Source organism: Drosophila simulans, chromosome 3L (genome assembly GCF_016746395.2).
Source record: "Drosophila simulans strain w501 chromosome 3L, Prin_Dsim_3.1, whole genome shotgun sequence".
NCBI classification, from domain to species: domain Eukaryota; kingdom Metazoa; phylum Arthropoda; class Insecta; order Diptera; family Drosophilidae; genus Drosophila; species Drosophila simulans.
In genome coordinates this window covers 13,884,212-13,908,423 of record NC_052522.2, presented here as the reverse complement: position 1 = coordinate 13,908,423, position 24,212 = coordinate 13,884,212, and the positions used below count along the sequence as shown (strand labels likewise).

The 24,212-nt window shown below is 41.8% G+C and overlaps 1 protein-coding gene across 2 annotated transcripts; it reads left to right on the top strand.

Moving 5' to 3' along the window:
* Window positions 1–3,716: 3,716 nt before the first annotated feature.
* LOC6738020 (SOX domain-containing protein dichaete) lies at window positions 3,717–24,070 on the top strand. Of its 2 annotated transcripts, none has more exons than XM_039293315.2 (7): window positions 3,717–3,774; window positions 10,813–11,621; window positions 11,705–11,868; window positions 18,223–18,289; window positions 18,348–18,475; window positions 20,568–20,662; window positions 23,294–24,070. In XM_039293315.2, exons 2-7 carry the CDS (start codon window positions 10,939–10,941, stop codon window positions 23,876–23,878), a joined length of 1,722 nt encoding a protein of 573 aa, XP_039149249.1. In that variant the 5' UTR covers window positions 3,717–3,774; window positions 10,813–10,938; the 3' UTR covers window positions 23,879–24,070. The 2 variants fall into 2 exon arrangements, with proteins under 2 accessions (XP_039149249.1, XP_016031819.1); XM_016169570.3 differs by lacking the exon at window positions 3,717–3,774 and adding an exon at window positions 5,693–6,493.
* Window positions 24,071–24,212: the final 142 nt, after the last annotated feature.

Genomic DNA, 24,212 nt, shown 5'->3' with positions numbered 1-24,212 from the left:
CATATTTAATTTAATGTCAAATTTTTATTTATATTTAACTATTTTTATGATTTTGTTTAATAATCTAAATCTAATCTAAATTTACTCTAAACATGATTTTATATATTTTTCTTAAGCCAATTTCCGAACTTGGCTCCATCACAAGTTGACATGTGAAAACAATAAATGAATAGATTCCCACAGGATTCTATGACTGGATAAAAAAACATTTCACCATAAAAATGCACAATAAATAGCTTAGAAAATTCTATTTACCCTTAATTCTATTAAGGATTCTATTATTTTTTATCCCAACTTTTCTGACACCTTCGCAAGGCCATTTAAGGATACAATTGGCACTTAATGCCTAATTCGCTTAATCCGAATCAGCTCTACCGATTCATTATAGAACCCTCTTCAGCTAGTTACAAAATATATAGCACCTGAAAAGGAACAATATATAACTCCGCCAACCAGTTAACGCCTCCGCCAAGAATATGAAAACCAAGTGACAGACAAATCATATTATAGACGAACCAAGAGAAACCCTTCAACTTGCAGATTATAATGGAAAAATCAAAGGAAAAAAAACAGAATAGAAATTCAAAGAATCCGATGAAAAGCGCAACAAGACAGAAAATAACAAAAATATAACAAAATATAATACCTGACCGAACTGCCAGGAGAATGCGTGTAATTGACTTTTGTGCCCGGCATTTTTCCACCATTCATGAGGAGAGAGTCCAAGGAGGCGACAATTCATTGAGCATCATCCAGACAAACTGGCGGCGGAACCCAAGGAAACCCGCAGACCCATCCCATCCAGGCCGTTCGTTTCTTTTCAGCTGCTTATTTCCTTAGGATCCCGAACGAATCTCTCAATGGCGCAACGTCTGTGCACTCGACTCTCGGCCAAGGATACGCCGAAAAAGTGTCAAAATTCCTATAATCCGCTTTAAGGTGTTTTAATGCCCAAAAACCCGGGACGTGGTCAGCACAGCCACCTTGCCTGCCTGCCTCGTTTCACATGAATGAATTTTCAATTTGCTGCATGTCCATTGTCTTGGCAACCGGCACAACGTCCTGCCATTCAGACCATTCCAGTCATTCTGGCCATTCTGACCATTCTGGCCATTCGATTCATTCGGGCACGTAGGTGTTTTTTGTCCGCGTCATTGTCTCTAACCCCGCTACCCCGCTGCCCGCTCACAGGACAATGGCCCTGCGGGTGGGGGCCAACGGCAGCGAGCGTTACGAATGGCCGACAGGATAATGCCACGAAAGGGGAAAAGGACAGGCTTAGATGCAACTACGGCTGCAGATACAAATACATCGAAAAAAAGAGCAGGGAGCCGTGAAAGGCACTCGACGCAGGAAGCCGTCAAGAAGAGCCACCAATAAACGCTAACAAAGTCCAGCCGACGCCTGCATTATGGCCAACAAGGCAGGCAAGGTCAAGTGGCCAGTGGCCAAAGAAAGCATAGCCTTATGGCTTATAAAACATTTTAAAGTGCACCGCATCTGCCATTGAAACAATTTTGAATTAATTTACAAAACGACTTACAAAAGGTTTACAAATCGGATTAAAACTTTTTTGTGGCGGAATCCTAATCGCAGAGTTCTCATGAACTGGGTATTTAATGAGATTATACGGCATTTTTGTATAGTTAGTTGTGTTACTTATATGTTAATAAATAATACAATTCATTGAACGTATTAGCTAATCCTTATTTCTATGAAAAACATATTTTAATTCCCATCCAGAAAGAAACATTTTGTATTTAAGATATTGCATGTCTAGTAAATCCTATTGCGTATTTATACATTTAGTCCCATTTTCAATTTCAAGCATTTTAAACTTCACAAAATGTATCTTTCAATTCCTTTGGTATTCCAGAGATATCTTGCAATCTTTCTCATGCCAGCAGCTCCTATATCATTGTGTCCTTTTCTTGCCGCGTAATCGTCTGCATTCAAATCGATCGATCGACGGGCAGTCTGTCCTGACCAAGGCTACTACCCCAGACCACCAGACTGCGTGTCCATTAGTAAAGACCATTCCAATACCATTTTTTAAACATGTCTGGGACATTAAACAACTGGTTTTTGAAGGCCTGAGAACAACATGATTTAGCATTTTGATTGCAATCGTTGGACAATCATAAGGAAAAAAGGAAGAAAAAAGTAGCCACGCTAATCAATCGGTCAGCCCGACAGGCAGTCTGGGTCGATATATTTCCTCCAAAAATATTGAACTACAATAAAGTATATGTATTAACATTTTAAGTATTTATTTTCATTGTTTCCATCTGGAGTAAAAAATGCTATTCCGCTTTAGTATCAGATAGTTCTAATTTGACCAATTTTCATGCTGCTCAGCAGTTCTAATCAACAGTTTTTTTTTCTAGATGCACGAATGTGAAATAAAACGTGTACCTTTTGTGGTCTTTCTACGAAATTCCCCACATGTCCCAAGAACAAACCCCGAAACCATATGAGTTCCTGTTTATCTACTATCTGGCCTATCAATCGGTGTGTCATAACTGCATTTGGTTTTGTCAGTTTCCGTACGGTCTTTTTTCCTCCTTTGGTTTATCAATTTGCTGCAAATCTGGGCTTTGTTTGGGATGTGTATCTGGAAGGTTTCGCAAGGATTAAACGCACTCAGGCTCGACGATGGCAATCTTATTTGTTTGCGACAATTGTTTGGCCATCGATGGATCGATGCTGATTTCGATGCTTCGATCGTTTTTGAACCAAATCTGTTTGCCTTGTGGCCTATGAAATTGTATCCGATGTTTATCTACAAGGGCAGAGCAAAATCCGAACGGTGAAGTAAATTGTGGAAGGGGAAAGGGCTTCTTTTAGAAGTCCCAAGCGGTTGCCAAACACAACCGAAAATTTGAATGATTTTCCTCGTGCTTTTTGCTTTTTGATTAACATTAATGAGCGACAAAAAGTGCAAAAATTTACTTGGCAACGGCGGCATCTCTGCCCCCATTGTTGTCCTGGTCTTTAGAAAATTTTCAATTCACCGCGACAGGAGCTTGACAGGAGTGTGTGGAAGCCTCATCCACCTCGGCAACCTATCCATCCCCAACAATAACGATTTAGGCATTAGAGCTCCATTGAAATCTTTTTCGTTGCGATTGTTGAGCTTCATTCTGCAGGCTTAGGGCCTTGAAGACGGGCTCAACAAGATGGCAAATCCCCCATCTGGCTGTGCTCATCACATTATTCTCTATCTAAGTTGCAGTCGGTGCATTGTCAGCGCTTTTTGTCTAACTACTCATTAACATTTATTTGCAAGTGCAGAGAATGCCATGGCAAATGCAAAAGCAACTGCCATGATAAATATGACAAACAGACAATGCCCAGATAGACAAACAGAAAACAGAAACTGACAATGGAAAAATGCACTGCGAAAAAAGGGGGTAAGGTGATGAAAGGGATAGGGAATGGTCGACATGGTAGGAGAAAAACAGAGATTTACATTCGCCCTAACGGATCGTAGCTATTGCCATTATAGTGTTTATTGTTCAGGTTATTTTAAATATATTTTAACTTTTGAGGTATATTAAATCCCCTGAGATATATTCTAGTTTAACAACAGCATTATAACGAATTTTATATCTACAGATACTTTCGATTTATAGTTTAAAACTTCAAGTTTAGGAAGGTCACTTTCAAAAAAGATGTATTTAATAATACTTCAAGGAAAATCGAATTATCCATTTAACTCGAATTTCCGACAAACCCCATTCAATAGCTAGCACAGCCATTTTAGGCATTCAGGTGAGTGCAGTGTATAATTACAATGGCTGACTAACTGAGGAAGCGAGACAGACACAGCGAAAGAGAAGGGGACATAGCCAAAGACAATGGACACAACCAGTACATAGAGTGCGACAGGGAGCGGTAGAAAACAAGAGAGAGCGAGAGGGGAAAACCGGGTCCAAATAAATGGAACAGTTGCAGTCCATCCATCCATCCATCCAGTCAGCCCTTCGTCACTCACTCAGTTCGTCAAGTTGGGGCTGGAAAAATGTGCACCATTGTTTCCAACTTGCAATTGTTTGCTGACAATTGGCAAAAAGGCAGCAAGTACTACTCTTTTCTCAGACTTTTCCACTATCTCCCATGTAGGAAAGGCTTAGGTCATTAGAGTCAAATTAAATTAGAGTGTTAGTAGGTAGTTTCATCTTATAGCAGGTATACACTGTTTGCATTTGTCATTAGTTCGTTGTTAATTAAAACGAAGCCAAAGTGCCAGACGACAGAACTCGACACGACAGAGTGAATGGAAATCAAAATGCGCTAAAAACCGCCCTGAAACAATGGCAACACCTGCGTAATGCCCTGGCCCACCCAAAACCCTTCACACAAAAAGTCCTGGAACAAAGCCCGACCAAATGCGAATGGAGTTGGAGCTCCGGAGTTACGAGCCGTTGTCCTGGCAACGCCACCAACACCAAAGCAAATTAACAAAACAATAATGTAGACACGAAAAATGCAAAGCAAAAGCAGGCACTTTGCAGGACTATATTCTCCTAAAGCCAGGTGCCATCATGCATAGATATAAAAAAAATTAAATTATGGAAATGGTATTTCATGTGGGTCAAAACACTCAATTGTAAATTATCATTCCAGTACAGTGCAAATTTTTAGATCATATAAAAGAAAATTCCACAATTTTAAAATCTCATAATGTTGTTCTATGTGAGAATCTAAAACAGATATTACTTTAATCTTTGTGTGCGCTAAAGATAAAGTGTCCCAAAGTGGTCTGTCGGGACGCATTTCGGACTATGGCCACCTTGGCCAACATATCCACCATTTTGAGCTTGGGAATTGGCCAAAGGCGAATCGTAGTTGCGGGCCAGATGTCAGGCTCAGATCTCCACAGTTCAGCTCGATTCAAAAATAAATGTCCATTAAGATTAGTTGATTTTGCTTTCGATAGTTTGTTTTTCACCTTTTTTTTTATTTTTTTGACGCTCTATGCTGGTCTCTAAGCAAATGCGGTAAATAATCGAGAAACTCCCGAAAAGCTCACTCCCAATGGTGGCACCTCTTACCAGTAAAGAGACCGTCGTAGACCCCCACTTTACCCCCATTTTCCACTTGGCATTTCATGTAACACGAAACCTTCCCCAACCAGAAGCATTCCAATTGGAAACGCCCATCATGAGACTCGTTGTTTAGAGCGAAATGGCTATGGTGGCCTAGTAGCTACTACGTTTGTCTCGCTCGCACGCCCACGCAACACCTGCTGTAGTTGAGCGCCCTGCCTCTGCGCTCTACATCCCTTTCTGTCTGACATTTTTCGTCTCTGTTGCTCTCGTGTTTTTTTTCCTGACGTCGCAGTTCTTGGATTTTTTTTTTATTTCTTCCTTCACGAAATGTCACCTGGTCGTTGTGCCTCTCTCTCACCAATACAACGATGTGTTTGCTCTCATTTTTGAATTTGTTGTGGATGTAGTTTCTTTATAAACAGGCTTATAAAAAACATTTAACAAACCAATAAGAAAGAAAGCTCTCGGAAAAAGTATTAATCCAGAGCGAGAGAGAACACAAGCTTTTGCAGAGAGCATTTGCTGAGTATGTGTGTGTGTGCTTGTGTGGAGCGATACTGTTACATAGCAGCTGTCTCACCGCCCCACCTGCCACGCCCCCCGCCCCATTCGGCGACTGAAAGACTCGTTTTTTGGCTCGTGTGTTTTTGAAGAGAGCGCGCGCCAAGTTTTTAGTTACGCGTCGGAACGGATCCGTTGAATAGCCGCCAAAGCGCGCTTAGATGCAGCAACAGCCAACTTGGCCAAGAAGAGCCGATCAGCCAACAGCTAGCGACGGTTTTAGCCCCCTCACAAGAAACGGCAAGAAATAACCGATATTCGAAAAAAAAATACACAAGGAAAATACTAAAAACATAAACAAACTGTTCTCGGTAAATATCCCAAAGTAAAAGTGAATCCTAAACAAAGCAAACTTTTCTTTCCCAATTAACTAAATAATAAAACACAAACGAATTCCCAAAACAGTGCTCATATGATATCAACTTTCAACGCTCGTAAAGTGCTCATAGAAATCAAACAAAATACTAATCAAAATAAAGCAAAACGATAAAGTTTTGAAATCCTAAGCTACTTATTTCTCTTGAAAACTTCAAATCAAACAAGCTCCATTCTTTGTAGCATCAAAGCATTGGATGCACTATAAGTATCTTATCAATGAATGGAAAGCAAACAACACACGTCAACATAAACTAGTGATATCCATTGGAAAAGTGTTCGTCAAACAGATTCGGTTACGAAACAGCTCAAGATCATAAAAGTCAACAAATTCAACATTTTATGGCAGTTCGGAAAGTGGAATTCATAAGCGACAAAAACAAACCATAAACACATATTATCCAGATAATTCGGTAGTATATTCCGCATATATGCTGCCATCGAATATTTGATTCCAATCGCCGGAAAAGGGGAAATTCAAAGGAAATGCAGAACTCTTCAAGGTAACTTTATTTAAGCCAACACATTATGGATTATTTAATTTATTAGTTGTTTAACTTAGCTTATTGTATTATTTAGCATAGCTACATATAACCATTTACAAGTAACTCATATGATAATGTCTCAATCCATAGAACTGAGCATCAACCTTAAAATTGTATTCAAGCTAACTTCAAATTACTTCAAGTCAGAAGGCAGGTAAAAAATCAATTAAAAATCTGTTTAACCCTTTAACAATTTCATTTAATTCAACGACGTTCAGAACGCAATTTGAACAACTTTTCTTGACCATCAATTAGGTAAACACGGAGAGAGCTCCACATAATGAGTCTGAGTGCGTCAGATACAAGGGGAATCAACAGATTTTATTGTTTGGATAATTTCAGGATTTTCCTCTTTTCATTTTCTGCGAAATCATTGTCGGAATCTTTATGCCCCACTCGAGGTGTGTTTACTTTTGCTTTCGATCTTCCACTTGAATTAAAGCAAGCTCGTTTTCTTTCTCCGAGGGGCATTCAAAGTTGTTTGGTTAACTTAATTTCGAACTATAAATGAAAACCGACTCATGGAATGTGAAAAGCCGCAATGAAAAGAGAGTCAAAAGACCCAGAGAATTTGAAATGACGCAATTAGAGCAAATAATAGTAGAAGAAATAGTGGAAAACAACGTATGCTTATTAATATATTTACACAAAACGTGACAACAATTGAATTTAATGTGACGCGCCCCCATCATATAGAAATCGACTTTGGACCAGCACACAAAAAACCCAATTGTGCAAACAGAGTTTTCTGAAATTATTTTGCGCACCAGATGTCAATCGAATATTTTTACGCCATTCTTTTGGCCATTGTGTTGGCTTTATAAATTTGCTCAAAAAACAGGCATAATCCAAAGAAGAGTTTGCAAGAATTCTAATTAATACCCGGTTGTCTCAGCACACATATGGTTAGCTGACTTTGTATCGGTTCGTTTTCTGTTCGATAGCCCTCGGCACAAAACTTGACACTAAACCTGGGGGGAGCAGGGTATGTGGTTATCGAGACACTGCAGTGTCTGGTACGTTTACGAGGCGATTGTTGCGAGTGTGAAAGTTCTTAATTACAAACATTAGGGGGCCCAGCGGCTTAGGGCCCTGAGAAGATCCGATCCCAGCGGGCGGGCAAGACGACACTTTTGAATGGAGGGTCTGCTGGGACCGAAAACCCGGTGCGTATCCGCGATACATTTCAACACAAAGTGGAGACACTTAAAGCTCTACCTGTGTTGAAGACGAGGTGGAAGACTGCAGACCGCGAGACTCCTCTTCGCCGCTGAAGAATGAGCAGAAGAATCTGGCTGGGGGAGAGATCTCGGGCTCAGCATGTGGCTAAGCCGATCATAATTCTTGTTTGACACACCAACAAACGGATGAACAAATGAACGCGAAGCAGCAACAACACGGCCAACTTGGCCGGGGGTTACGAGTGGGTCTATATGGCCCCCGAAACTCAAGTGGCCAGCGGGTTAATTTTACTCCTACTGCGATACGATACGAAGTCCGAAACAGAAGAACTGCCTCAGCACTCGATTTCCATGAGAAAGAGCCGGACATAAGGTGCCTCTGGTGGGTTATCTATTAAGGCTACTAGATTAACACCCTGAGAAGACCCACGCCTTCGGGCTTAACGGTTACATTTCCGTTACAAATAAATATCGGAGCTGCATTTCGGTCTGCGTGGAGGTGCAGCGAATCAAAAGGAGGAGCTGGCATATTCACAGCAAATAAAAATATCTGGAGTGCAATTTGTGCACAGCTGGTGGTGCAACCGTCGAATCGGATGGTGGCCCTGTGGTGCAACTGATACTGCAACTGCAACACTGCACCACATCGGAACAAGTGTCAAGTTCACATAGTTATTCTCGGTTTTATTGCCATTTCAATTAGTTGAGTAGACTCAAAATTAAATTAGTTTGAAAATATAATTCCAAACATATATCAATTGATATATGCGTAGTGTTTATAAAATAAGAATTATAAGGTATATCTTAAGTTATAGTGGAACCACAAATAAACATAATCAATTTATTTTTCTCTGTGTATTCTGCCAATTCGCAACATAAAAAGGAGGAGCAAAAATATGGAGAGCAACTTGACAACACAGAAATTTGTTTGCACTCCATAAGGATTACAAATATGCGTGTCCCTTTGCTAACCGCTCCCCGTTCCCCGTTCCCAGCTCCCCTTTTTCTTTTAATATAAATTTCATGCTTAATACGCATGCTTGGGCAATTTTTACTTTAACACCAAGTGGTAATGCCCGGAAGCAGTACAGATGTCGCCTCGCATAGCACAACGCAAGTTATTGACCACGTTGCGTTGCATGGCCAGAAATGCCAATGAACAGGGCCAAAAAGAGAGACTGCGGAATATGGCAGCAGAGAAAAAACAGTCGAATTGGACAGATAAAGATAAATGGTTTCGAACCACAGTTGGCCACTTCATAAACCCAAGGGTATTCCAAAATTATTGGGACTCACGTAATGATCCTGAAATAGTTTTACATTTATGATTTATAAGTCTCAACCACTTTTTACTAGTTTTCTATGTAGTAAAGGCTTTGAATCTTCCAAAAATGTTATTTTTGAAATAATTCAAAAAGTCATTAGCTTTAATAAAAGCAAGCATTATACATATACATTTTTCAATACGTATAGAATTGCACTTACCTCCTTAAGTAAACAATGAATGCTAAATGTATGCTCCTTAAGTAAATTCTTGGTGATTATTTCAAGAAGCTTAGCTATTTATAAAACAGATGATTTAAACATATAGATCAAGAAATGTGTCAACGGCATTGTTACTTTTAGAAAATATACCTTTAGCACGTTTTAGCGATAAAAAATATTTTAATAATCCCAACTGAAAACAAGAACCACCTTATTTATCTTTTAATAAGAACGCTTAAGCGTCTACCCTAATTAAAATGATTATCAATGATCATGATTATTAAATATGTAATACTGAGAAACTTTAACTGGAAAGTGAATTAACCTGATAAGTTTTTACATGAATTTTAAAGGAAGCCAATTCAATTCATACTGCAAGCAGTCCACTCTAATTAGCTGACTAGCCACTCAAATATAATTATATTATGAATTATTCCTGTTTGCGTTCGCCAACAACTCGCAGACGTTTCCCTCCCCTACGCCTTGTGACCCCTCAGTGCTCATTGGGGCATTGTTAATCAATTAACTAATTGATTTCAGCTCTTAAAAGTATGTCGTCTGAGGCCCATTCTTCGGGGACAAAAAAAAAAACAATGCCGAGTGGAGTCGTGGACTTCTGGGCCAAAAAACCCACTTGCGAGCCGCGCTGGCGGTTGCCACCTCAACTCGACCAGAATTGGACTCACTCCTTTTCTGCGCCCATTGTGTGGGCCAAATGTCAACCCTTAAAACCGACCGGGATGCACAATAACACAACAACAAATGAGACGACTACGACGACGTCGTCGTCCATCCTTTCCATTATGCGACGGGGCACTTGAAACCCATTTCTTTCCCATTTTACATTTTTGTGTACTCTATTTGCACCCGAGCCGCTTGTTTTGGACACGCTGGAATGAGCTGGTCATGTGTCGGTTCATAGGCTTCAGTTCTGGGTCCTTTCGATACCACATGTGCGTGCATTATAAGCGGGATTTACGTGGTCCACTTGATGCCCCAGCTCCTTCCGCAAAACGTGTTAAATACGGCATGGCAAGGGGAACGGGGAAAAGGGTCAAGGAGCCAGCGTCCGGCTAAACGCTTTCAATTTGTTTAATGGTCCCTTTCGGATTCGCATTCGGGCTCGGATTTCCTCGTCCTCCTCATCAGGATCTCGAGGACAATCGAGTGCGGGTGTGCCAGGGACATATGCCTCAACTGAGTGCGAATCCCCATTCTACATGCACATATATATGGCCTGCTATTTGGCTGGCATTATCCTCGGCAAATGTGTCATCTGCAGTGGAGATTTGCATGGATTGGACGTTGGTCTTATCTCGAGAAGTTTTGCTGCCCATTTTTTGGCTAGCAAGAGTTCCGAGCCATTAGGTCACCCAGGAGCTTAGACACACTAAAGGATATTATTTAGGGTATGAGGACACGTGATTTTATTAGGCAAACACAGTTCAAGAGGAAAATTCAATACGTAAAGTAACCTCAAAAAATATTAGACCTAAAAAAATGAATATAAAAACATAGTTTGAGGCATAACATTTATATTGTTGACAAATTATTTGATTAAGTGATAGTATTTCGTTTATCACTAATACGTATCTGATCATTTCCTTTAAGCTCAACGGATCAAAATCTTCTCACCACCACCAGTTCCAGCACCAATAGTTCCAGCACCACCCAGTCCGCCCGCCGGCTCGAGGGCCACAGATTGAGGCGCCAAGGAAGCCCGACTCCATCTACGATATGATGGAACGTCTGTCCACGCACCTGTCGCTCACCGGCCTATCGCTAGCTCATCCCCTGCAAACTCACCTGGGTTCCGGCGGCGGAACGCACCACCTTGGTCAACTGGCGGCGGCGGTGCATCAGCAGCAACAGCAGCAGCAACAATCCGACCAGGGACTCGGCCACTCGCACCACCTGCACGGCCAGCAATTGTCGCTGAACCACCAGCATCACCATCCCCACCAGTCGCCACAGCATCAGCAGCAGCATCAGCACCACCCGTGCAGCAGCAACAGCAGCAACGGATCCCCCAACGGCTCCACCGGCCTGGGCCTGCATCCACACTCGGCGCTCCACCTGGCGCACCACCACTCGCAGCTGCATCAGCACCACCCGGCGGGTCAGCAGCAGCAGCACAGCCAGCCGCCGGTTTCCTCCTCCTCGACCTCGCACCACAGCCAGTCACAGGCGCTGAGCCACCAGACGCACAGCAACGGCAGCTCCCAGCTGGGCGGTGGTTCGGCCAGTGGCGCGGGATCAGTAGCCGGCGGTGCAGCCAACAGCCACCACAGTGCTCCAGCCTCCAGCAGCGTGATGGCGGCCGCAGCAGCCGCCCACCTGCACCACAACTCGCAGGCATCGCCCATCAGCAATCTACACCAGAACATGGGCAGCCTCATGAACAGCGGCAGCAGCGCGAGGTGAGTCATTTCAAATGAAATAAATATTTTAAAATTATATTTATTTAATTTAATTCACACATTTTCGTCCTATTTTTTTGCAGCGATGTCTTCTTCAGTCTGATGATCCAGAACACAACAAAGCGCCAAAACGAGGAGCACATAAAACGTCCAATGAACGCTTTCATGGTCTGGTCCAGACTTCAGCGGCGCAAGATAGCTCAGGATAATCCTAAGATGCACAATTCAGAGATATCCAAAAGGCTGGGTAAGTTTTCAAAGATCGGTATTATATACACACATTACTGTAAGATTGACTTTATATTAAAATGTACATATTCTTGGGCTTTTGGATTGGTTGCTTCAAATAGAATGCCTTTAGCACGATTTCGGAAATCTTTGCCACCATGAGTGCCTCAATTGCCCCTTCAAGCTGTTATTTCCAGAACAAACAAACTATTTAAGTCCCAACCAAACTCACTTAAGCTTCTCTTTTTGTGTGTTATGTGTAACGCAAGCCACGAAAGCCTCGGTTATCTGGTGGCAACGTTTCTTTCGAAATGTGTATAATCTGCGGACAAAGGATGGGGCAATACAAAACGAAATTAAAATGCGGCACACGACCTGCCAATCTCTCGCACCCACTCACTCCTCCCAATCTGCAGCTCCATCTCTGTCTTACGCTTATGCAAGTTAAACTAATCAACGTAATACCCTACTGTACAATGGCAATGACAAACCAAAAACACCCGCCACTCAACGCAACTGTCAAAAGTGACAAGCGACTGTCAAACAATGAGCAGGAAGAGCAGCGCAGGAAGCTGTTGATTACGCTCGAAGAAGGGGTTTGGTCTTGGGATCGACCTTGCCCGCAGAACACCACCCACCCGATTAAGTTTGATTCGCCAAATCACGGCCGGCTTTGTCTCTCACCCGCTTAACTAGTTGCAAAGTTAAGTAGTTTATTTTTGGGAGGGCTCAGAGCGTCGCCAGATAATCCCACGCAAGTCTTATCGGATCTTTGGGTCTGAGATCTTTTGGGCGTGCAGTTTTCGAGCTCGCACACTGAAAAAAATGTTCAGAAATATTTAAAAAAGATCTTGAAAAAAATTAAATGACGATATAGTGTTAATAAAAGGCCTTTTAATTAGTTCACATTTCATTACGCTATAATTATTGGAATTTGAAAAGCATTGATTAAATAAAACATAAAAATTTGAATAATATCCTTAGATATATAGATATATAATCTATAAGATAAATATCTATCAAGCACCACAAAACATAACATTTCGCAAATAGGTTTTTTGATCGATAAAGTCCTAAATCTTTTTCTCTCTGCATTCAGCGTAGTAAATTCAATTTCAATCCAAGTTGCAAACACTCGACACGTGGCAGCTGACAGCCAAGTTCTTTAGCATAACAATGCCAGTTCTTAGGACTACCTTTTCGATCAGCTCATGCATATTGGATGAGAGTCCTACTTTATAGATTGGGTAGCTCGACTAATCAGTAGCTGCTGTCATAACAGTGATAACAAAAAAAAAAATCAAATTCAAAACCCAACTGGAAACCAAAAGACAAACTCATCTTGGCCAGTATCGATCTGAACTTTGAGGATTTGGCTGGCGTTTTGTGCAATTTTTTAATTATACTCACCGGGGTTTCCCCTGGGTAAGCAATCCATCCAGAGCTCCCCCAGTCAAGCACTCGTTAAATGACTTTTTCTTGCATTTTTATTTAGCCATTGTTGGCGTGGAAACAAAGGCAAATTAAATGCGACTCACTTGCCATCCAGTTGAGCGAACCAAAGAGCAACAACAGGCAAACTCATTGCATCTGAAGGATGCGAAGGATAAAAAAGGGGTTTCTCTGATCCTGGGGGCTGTTTTTCGCCCAACTCCCTTGAGGACCCCGTTCTCCTTATAAGCCATCCAGTATTGTACATCCATTTAGCGTTCTCTTCCAATGCCAAGAGTTCAAGAAAACATATCGATGGGATCCAGCAAACTTAAATACAATTTAGAAGCAAACTTGAATTTCGAATTATTTTCTTTCGATTTTTTTCCAGCGCCGTTGTTGTTGATATTGTCGAGCTGAAAGCTTTTGTTCGCCTTTCACATTTTCCTTTTTAGTCCGCTTTTTGGCAAATCCATTATGCGAATTGACAGCTCCTCTCGCTCGTCCTCTCTTTTTCAGTAATATTTGCTGTCAGTTGCAGTCTTTGTTAAGTTTGTTTAGAGCGGGTGGAATATCGAGGGGGCGGTGGAGTGGCAGGAGCTCGGAAAATTCTTTTGTGGCAAAGGTGGAACTGGGACAGAGTGGGCCAAAACTGAACTGTCAGCCACCTGGTTGATAGAAAGTATGACCGCGAGACCAAGGATTGTCCTTTACATGCTATGTATTTAACCATTTCGGGTTTTCTTTTCAGGAATAAATATTTTCTTTTAACTTGTAAAAGAAATTGTGTTTTTGGCAGGCTAAATCCAGTCTTGGAAAAACAATTTTTGTAACATTTTAAAATAGAACTATTACATCGAAATAGAAAAGTGGTTTTACTCACCTTTTATTGAGACATTATTATTTATGAAACGATTCGAACAACGGGTTTAGTGCCAATCCCATTAGCATTACTCTACGAGTTTCTTAAAAATCGTTTAATAAGTTAGAAATTATTTCGTTATAGAATGATTCATTTATGCCAGCTATCACCGTACATATCACTTCATCTGTCCCTTTTATTATCTGGAGGACAATTTTCAAAACTTTAATTACACCACAAGCGAACAAAAAGGATTTATTTAAATAAACAATGCAAACAAAATGAAAATGAGAGAAAAGGAACAGGGGTCTATAAAAAGGAAAGCAAAAGCAAGCATTTGCCACATTTACACAAAATGTCAAAGTTTTTTGCACTTGAAAAAGTTAAGCCAACATTCAATTAAATGAATAATTCAACAACAACAACAACGACAAAGGCCACGCTCATTATGAGGAATTGCCAAACAGAAAAAGCACAAAAAGGCACAAGATGATGGCCGAGGAAGAGGAGGAAAAATAACTGTGGCATAAACAAAGGCGCCACAAAAAATGGCGGCGCGAAAGCTACTTTTTCACCACAGTGCGATAGAGATGTTCCGAGTGCGACAGAAAGAGACGGGGCGTGCGTGTGCGAGCGAGAGGGCCCCATACACCGGCTACAGTGGAGTGGCTCTTCAGCTTCAGACGCCGTCGCCGCTGGCGTTGCCATTTATTTTATACGCCAAACAAAAAACAAAAAAGGCCCACAAAAGGCTGGAAAAAATTGTATATATGAGTGGGTAAAATAAAATAGAATAAAATAAAATAAAAGTGAATGTTATAGAAAACAATTCAGAACTGCGCGTGGGCTTAATTGAAATTGTAACTGTCATTAATTACTGTCTGGAAATTTGAATTACCAACAACCAGAGCGGTGGCACAAACAAAAGGCGACAGCAGCAACAACAACACTGCTGATGCCTTTCGTGGAAAAGTCTTTCCATTCGTGTTTTGTATATTCGCAAATAATTGAAAAACCTGTCGATTCGACAATGTTCTTTATTTTTAATCAAAGCTACTGCCTCTCCAGCGGGAATATTTAATAATGGCAGACAAAGCTGAGGAGAGTTGGATGAATGAGCCGTTAGACCCGGCGGAACAAAAGACCCAAGGAGCAGGAACAGGCACAGGAAAAAAGCAAACAATCACAAAAGGTCGAACTCAAGCCTTTTCCCACCCCCACGATCACCTTTTGTTGCTTAATAAAATGCGAACAATTGATTAGTTTGCAATTGGAAAAAGCTTTCGAGGAGGCGTTTACGTGGGCGGCAGGCCGTTGGGTGGGCGTGAAGGTTACGACGCTGCCTGCCAGTTGCATCTGACAGGTGGGAGACGAGTGTTTAATGGGTGGAAACAAAAAATTCACGGAGATTTTAAGAAATTGTAAACAAAGCTTACTCATTAGATAAGGGGTGTACCATGACCATGACCATGAAATTGCTTGGTACTTTCTGGATCATCTTAGTCGACCTACTGTATCTACCCTTCACTAACTGAATTTCACAATAGACATTATCTTCATATAGGTGAAGATCACCTAATGTATTGAACACCTTTTAAGTATGCTACGAATTTCACGATGTGATTTTAATATATTCCAAACTGATATTACAAGAATATAGAGATACAAAGTTGTTTATAGGTTTAGGTGATCAATATGTATTCCTTGGAAAATTTGATCACAAATGTCTTCAAATTGTATTTAAAGAGTAGCCCTTCGATCTGCAGATTAAACCAGCTTTAAAAAGCACTATATTGTTTAGGTACCTGTGTGAGAAGTTTTTTTTTTCTTACTCACTAGTAGTCCAGTCAGAACTTGGGACTTATTCTCACGATTCTCCCAACAAAGAACGAGCAAATAAGCCAGATTTCGAGTGGCCAAGCGGAGGGCAAAGAAATGGAGAAAACTCCCAACGCTCCAACTAAAGCCATTAAACTGCTGGGCAAACAAGTTAATCTGTGGTCGCGTTATGAGTGGGGCCCCCAACCTAACTCACCAGCAGAAGAGAAGCTAAGTAATCCCATAAGTAGCCCGATTGTCCGGGTGAGTGGAAAGTGTAACTGCAGACCCCAAAAAGAAGAATCCACAAAAACTGGAAACTGCAACTGTTGATGGTCAAATATTTGCTCTGTGGGTTAGGCGAACGAAACGTGCAACGTTTCCAGGCCGGAAAAACTTGTTAATTGTAACAGAAAGAGTCTCGGAAATATCTCGCAACTGCCAACTGCTGGCTTGTTTTTCGTATCAATTATTAAGCTGGTCAGCCAGCCGGTGAGGAGAAAATTCTCGGACTGCCTTGCAGTGCTAGAGTGCTGAAGTGCCGGAGTGCTCTGTTTGGCCAAGGGGCGCCAACATCATAGACATTGGGCAAACATAGACATTGTCATTGTCATCCTTTTGTGGGTCTAGTTTATTCAACTGCTCAACTTGTATCTACAAGTATGCCCCCATCTATGTCCACCGGCTGCTGGTCTTGTTTATTATTATGTCCAGGGCGCCTTTGCACCACCTCTCTTCCCACATCCACATCCACAGCCCCCAGACAATCCATTCTCTCGAAGGTGTCGTCCGCAGAAGGAGAGTTGCTCATTTGATGGCCAGTTGGGCCCTTGGCACTGTCAATGTATCTATAAATTAGTATTTTACCATTATGAGTGGGTGTAGGTGGGATGGGGAGTGGGAGTGGGAGTATGGAGTTTCGGGAGGCCTTTCAGCCTTTGTATTGGCCTTATTGTTATAGTTTTCGTTGCCTGTGTGGGCCTCAGTCCAAGTCTGGCTCTGACACTCGATTCGTTTCCTCCTCGACCAAGAAGAGACTTCCAGTTGGCCCTGTCATCGTTGTCTGTCATAACAATGCCTCCGGTGTGTTAGTGACTGGCTTTGTGGCCAAGTGTGTATGTGACATTATTCTGGCTTTGTGTCCGCATGACAAGCCACTAAAATTACACGTTATAACTAATTAGCGACTTGCCCCCCACACACACCAAGCGATTCCCAACCAATTTATCAACTAATTCACTTACAATATGTCAACATTTTCTTCGGTTTTCTTTGCTGATTACGGAATTACAATAGTTTACTTGGGACCCTATTATGTGATAAATAAGAGGCTTGGAATATACCTTCTATGTGTTACATACATTTTTTTAATAAAATGCCAAATTAATTTGTATTGAAATGACGAAATGAAATCAAGAACGTTAAAGAGGTGCATAATTTCCGTTAATTAATAGTTGCTAGTCCACAACATTACTATCTAGTCACTCTGCAGAAATGATTACGATGCTCAGCCAACCAAATTCAGAATCATCTTTAAACGCCCCAACTCGTTAACTGGTTAGAAGGTCCTTGTTATTGTGAAAACTCCAGTACTGCCGAGCTCATCGACTCTTTCTCGCCTTGACACCATGTCCCCTCATCAGACGTCATATGACACATGTCATTATAACGTTTTACATTAACTTAAAAACATTTGCAATTTCCAAACACACAATGGACGAACCAGAGCCAGAATGGAAGACCTGGTTCCCCGAAAGCAACCCCATGTGCCACTTATAGGATGTGTCCTTATAGTATGTGTCCTTGTGCTTGTGTACCACCGCACATTCAAAGTATCTGTGTGGCACGTGTATCTGTGTGGGAGTACCTTGTACACATCCTGGCCAACGCCCTCAAGAACGTTCCTATGTTTCTCCTGCGACCCCTACCCGAAATTAGAACCTGAAACCACCTGCTGGGGTTAGCACAGAACTCGTCTGGATCGAAAAGGGGAACCCCGAACAATGGCGGGTCAGAAAGAGACGGATAGTGGACTGCAGAGTGAGACAACAGACAACCACTGACAACGACATTGTTTGCTGTTATCCTTCGTGCACAGACAAGACAAGTTTTTGGGGGATCGGGTGGTGACCCCGACCAAACATTATGTTTATGTGCGACAGCTTTTCTAGAGTGCACTCCAATTGTTGTAGCCAGATTTTCGACAAGAGCTTCAAGAGCAAATGTATCTAATGGATTAACGAGAATTATTTCAATTTCTAGGTGCCGAGTGGAAGTTGCTCACCGAGGAGGAGAAGCGTCCGTTCATCGATGAGGCCAAACGATTGAGGTGAGCTTGTTCTGGATTATACATCTGGATTACTAACTCAGGAATTACTTTTCGATAGGGCCATGCACATGAAGGAGCATCCGGACTATAAGTACAGACCGCGTCGAAAGCCAAAAGCCCTGAGACGCGATGGCTATCCTTATCCAATGCCATATCCATCTGTGCCCGTGGAGGCGTTAAGAGCGGGTGAGTTACGCATTAAAATTATTAATTAAATTATATGAAATTCGCTTTTCCTACGAAACCCAAGAATCGCTTTAAGAAAACTCTATTCATAGTTGAAAAACCCGCGAATTATGTCAAAAACTACCGCATTAAGAGCCCCTGAAAATCCATAAAGCAAAGCGCTCTAGGCATAATAATAAGTGAGTAATATGCAAACTAGCGGCTGAAGCACAAGACAAATGCAAATTTGACACGAAATAAATAGGATTTGGGGGTCTGAGTCAATGGAAAACTATTCCCCCCAATCCTTTATAACCGCAATATGGGACCACCACCCATCTGGCTGACAAACTGTGAAGTCATCATCCTGGCTTAGCAACTCATTCGAGTGACTGGAGAGGATCGGGGAGAAGAAAAAACAGACAGACAGACAGGGAAGAGCCATGTGACATGAGCCATAAGCAGGAGCATAAGTTTCCATTCACGATTTTCTATGGTCATGAAACGGGGAGTGGAAGTGGGTGGGTTGTATGTAGTTTTGGCCGCTGGTTGGAGGTTTTAAATTAGCATTTGTCACGTTTTTTGTCTTTCACCCCGAGCAGTTGTTATCCCGGTCATGAGCCTGGGCCCTCAATTTAACGCAAGTTTTCTCGGTTTAAGTTAGTCCCGAGTCCTTCGCCTTTCCCCTTCGCGGGGCTGGATGATTTATGCCCAGCGGAAATGATAATAAAAATGCTAGGAAATGCGTAATAAATAAAGCGAATTAGTCTATTTAGTTGGCTCGTGGCTTCCCCATCAGTGCACTTTGTGTAAAGAAATGGATTTGGAAAGCGGAAAGTGCAGTCAACTGTGGAATTACTTTAACATAAGTATATCTCAGGAATTTGTGTGAAGAATTAATAAAATCTACATATAGGTATATACCAAAATACATGTAATTTCATTTGTTTTTGACCTGTTTTGAGATGTCTAACACTTCTTAAGACAATTATTCTTATAAAATGGAATACAGTCCACTTAAAACCTTTTTTATAAAATCCCAAGCAACAGAGCTTCCGTTTGTTTACTGCAACCGGTCATTACAAAAAGATCGACAACAATGGATCAACAACCTAATCCGCTATTATCATAATAACAATGATGATGGCATCGAAAACCGTCGCTACTTGAAATCGCCAAAGAGTTGAAAAGAAAGAAATCTTTCAGATAAATACATTGTGCTTCTTGCGGTTGATGGAAACTTTGTTGTCTAAGCGAATTTAATTGCTCGGTGGAAGATCCCAATTCGGTTGGACTCTCAATCAAATCCATAGCGCCATCAATGAAATAAATGCTGAAGACTTTCAATAAGCGGCGCCTGTAATTATCAACTTGGCCACAAAAGGCCAGAAGAGCAGATGGACGACTACCGTTTAGGGCAATTGATAATGACTTCCAGGCATCTCAACTACCAGATACGTAGATACACTCTCCATACGGATCTGACACACTCATTTCCAAGTGAAATAGCTGATTCAGCGCCCAATTAAACGGCGATGGCGACCCCGAAAGAAAAATTATTATTTAAACGAAATGAAAGAGTTGACCGAACAAAGAACGCAAATATTTCGAGTGGCAATTATTTTAAACACACACCATGGCAACCTCAAACTGAGCCGAAACGAAGCTGCTATTAAAACCAAGTCAAGATGTACAGTGGTTTGAGATTCAGTTTATATTGTGGTTAATGAATATTAACCGAATATTTGGAAATTAGTATAAGAAACAATATTTCGAGCAGCGAAGCTATAAAGTGAAAAACTAAGTAAACATATATAAGTGGTAATAAATCTTTTCTAAACCATCAAATTTCAACGGAGAAAAATTTATCAAGCTTCCAGTGCCGTTAAAATTTGTTTATGTTTCTTTTTTCATTAAATATAAACCTTAAATATTCTAGATATTATTATTTATTGATATGTGTAGTATTATACTTATCACCTTTAATAATTGCCTATGCCACTGTGGTTGTATCACGGTGATAATTGATGAAACCCTTTTTCCTTGACCCCTTCCCATCCATAACCCCACTGAAAACTGAATTCATCTACGATGTTGTTCGCTTCACTTGCAGGCATAACGCCCGGTTACTTTGCGCCCGGTCCCACAGCGGCTGCCTATCACCTGGGCAGCCATCTCGGCCAGACATCGACGCCAACCACGACGCAGGTGAGTCCCGCTGCCCAACACTCTTTCCACCTTGCCCTGTCCACCCTTCGACCCCTTCTCCACGGGCCTCAAGTGCCACCGTGTCCATCAAAACGGCTGAACGGTAGCGGAGACCAATTACAGACATATATATATATAGTGTGTGCACATGGGCGGAGGTTGCTGCGGGGTTGCCTTAATAACATAATTACAAACTCCTACGGAAGACGCCCACTTTAAAAGGCGGAAAACACGCCGTGCAATGCACCGAGAGAAATAAGATAAATAAGAAGGTTTATTTGCAGAAAAAAACACAATCATCTTAAAGTGATTAAGTTAGAAAACCTTATTTATTTTATAATTAATTCATATAATTATTATTTACTATTAATCAAACAAGTTCTAGAAATTCAGTATAGATAGCAACATTAACATACATTGGAATCTAGTGTTAGAAGATTTGAGTAACTAGATTAGTTTAACAAAGAACAAAAATGATTTAGAAAGCCATAACATATTTTTCTCGGTGCATTTGTGACTAGGCAGGCGAAAAAGCGGTAGATCCTGACCCAATTGAGTTTTCTGACATGTCATGCCAAAGGATTTGGCCTGCAAGTTGTCATTACATGTTTAGCGGTTCCAGGGAGTGTGGGTTCCCCCTCTCCAGCCAGATCAAGTTGATAAACAAGGGCAGGCATGCCCTCAAAAACAAACAAACGCAGACAGGTGGGACGTGTGATCGGGAATCGTAATGTCCTCAAAAGTGGAACAGCTGCCCCGAGGAAAGCTGCAAGGAATCCCGAAAATGGTTGAGCTATAGCCAAAGTTCGGGCCTTTGTTCCTCCATCAGGTGGTCAGCTACCCATGCCCAACTTCAATTGATTAACAAAGCCCATTAAAAGCCATGACTCTCGGTTAGCGACCATTGTCCATTCTCTCCAGGGGCATGTAATTCTCGGGGCGATGCCTATTTCAATCCGTGATTGATGTGGCGTTGCAGATGCGGTGCGGGTGTTGAAGGTCTGGCATTACCATTTGCTGGATAATAACACACATCGCTCCTCCGCCATAATAATAGACTAAGTTTAAGCCAAAAAAATCTCGATTTTGAGTGATGGAATGAAGGAGCATTGGTGTCCGCGGGAAAATTGCATAGTGGGCGGGACTCAAAACCTCTGACATGGCAAATTGCTGACAGCATTCCTGGTTATATTTGAGAGATGAGAACTCTTCCATCGGCTTTAAGCTTTCATCATTGAGCACTTAGATTAGATTAGTTGAAAACTAAAATCAGAAGAAAACTAAAATTAGGTTGTAAAACTCAATTTATATTTTAATATGGAAGCAAATATCCAAATATTCAATCAGTCTAGACTTTTTGAACAAAAATCATTGATTGATATGTTTTTTTTTGTTTTGAAATGGACACCAGATGAATTTTTCCAACAGGTAGTCTTCCGCGTACTTCTATTAATTGATCGTTCAAAATCCACTTAAAAAACACATTGTTTACACAGCTGCTGTAGAATTCCTGACTAAACACTAAACTGTCATCCTGACCCACCTGCCCTAAAGAACCACGTTGCGTAACCCACTCGGCCAACAAGGGGTTTTAAACCAATTAACTGGCACACGGATAAGTAACCGGAGCCTTCACCCAACAAGACAAACAGAATATCCACTCGTTAATGCGATGGATCAAAATATTTACGAATCCACACTAATTCCCAATTGGGTGCAAATCAAATCAAATTGTAATCCAAAACGCTCTCGGCACCAGAGACAAGCCAAAAACGAGGGAATCGAGGATTGGGGAGGCCAGGATGACGAGGAGGATGGCGATGATGATGTGTTAACAACATAATTATAGCCCAGAGCCAAGTGTTTGGTTCGGTTTGAAAAAGGGGAGCGCAGTGCACAACCCCTCGGCCAGCAGCAACCACTCAAAACAAAACGGAAATGAAGCAAAACAACCCTCTGGTGTGCTTAGTACCCGTTAACATTCACATTCACATTTTCATTCCCATTCCCATTGCGACAATCTCCCATCAACCAGAAGAACTGGCAACTGGTGTAGCAATGAAAAACGTATTGCAAATCAAATAAAATTAAATTGAGACCGTTTCGGTTTGCAGTACGGGGGAGGCGCAGCTGGGGTTGTTTTCCGCCTTAGCCACAATTAGTTGGTCAAATAAAGCCGCAAAAGTGTTAAGCAATTTGCACTAATCAGAAGGTTAAGCACTCCAGGTTTCTGCGGTTGATTTCGCTCAAATTAAGTGGCATCGTTGGAGGAGATCAGGGGCTAAGGTTATGGTTTCCATGGCACCTTTAGATGTTATTCAATAAGAATCAGTTACCTATTATCTGTTATTGATTTTCGAAGTTTAAAGATTTGTTCCGCGGTTACATAGAACATCAATCATTAAACAGCTTAGGGTGATGTCTAGGAATATGAATATTTTAATGATTAAATGGTAATATTAAAATGTTCACAATAAGTAGTAGGATAAACAAAAAATTTTTCAATATTAAATGGATTTGGGATTATGTATATGAAAAGCTAATAAATCTGTTAAATCCTTTCGTACAACCCCATGAAGTTATTCATTACAAATCGAGCTAAATATCCATGTCCTTGCCCCTCGTTCACAGGCCACCCTCTCCGGTCAGATGGACAAGTTCGCCCTGGAGCGCAGCTCCTATCTGAGCAACTCATCGCAGGCAAGTGCCTACAGCGCCTACTTGGACCCCAGTGTGCTGACCAAGGCGTATTTCGACTCCAAGATGTACCAGGATCGGGCGGCCAACTATGCCTTCGACATATCCAAGATTTATGGTGCCCAGCAACATGCAGCAGCCCACCACCAGCAGCAACAGCAGCAGCAGCAGCAACAGCAGCAACAGCAGCAACAGTTGCTGCTCAGTGGTGGAGGGGGCAGTGGCGGCGGCGGCAGTGCCAGCTCGCACAACAACAACAGCAGCAGTGGGCTGGATGACCGCGATGCCACGCCCCAATTGGAGGCGGTGGAGTCCAAGCCGCATCTGCATTCGCCCAGCGATGTGGGTCTGGACTACGCTCAATATGCCCAGCAGTATGGCGGTCAATTGGCATCGGCAGCGGCAGCGGGTGGTGTAGTGGGTGGTGGGGCAGCAGGTGCTGCCGGGGGCTCGGCGGGCGGTGGAAGTGGTGGCGCCACCGCCGCGGACTTTCGGCGACCGCTAACGGTGATCTTCTGACCACCATCTTCCAATGGCAGCGAGGAGTTGAACTTGTCCATGACCTAGGAACAAGAAAGGGGATCGCTTCTTTTCCGTTCGCAATTCTGATTGGGTTTATTCGAACACGAAAGTTTTTAATCTTTCTCTTTTTCTTTAAAAGAAATCAGCTATTCAGTTTATTATTAGAGCAACTTTAAGGGATTTTCGAGATCAGAATTTGCTACGCGAAACCAGTTGAAAAATCCCCAAAAGGATATAACGAAAAGGGTAACACGAATATAACCGAAAATGCGAGATTAAAGTTAAACGTAGCCAACACTTACATTTAAGTCTCCAGTTGTAAACTATACTT

Excerpts from the sequence above, each read along its gene's own strand:
- LOC6738020 (XM_039293315.2), top strand. The coding sequence starts at position 10,939 with ATGATGGAACGTCTGTCCACGCACCTGTCGCTCACCGGCCTATCGCTA. Across the intron at positions 11,622-11,704 it reads AACAGCGGCAGCAGCGCGAG|CGATGTCTTCTTCAGTCTGA; the intron begins GTGAGTCATTTC and ends ATTTTTTTGCAG. Across the intron at positions 18,476-20,567 it reads CGTGGAGGCGTTAAGAGCGG|GCATAACGCCCGGTTACTTT; the intron begins GTGAGTTACGCA and ends CTTCACTTGCAG.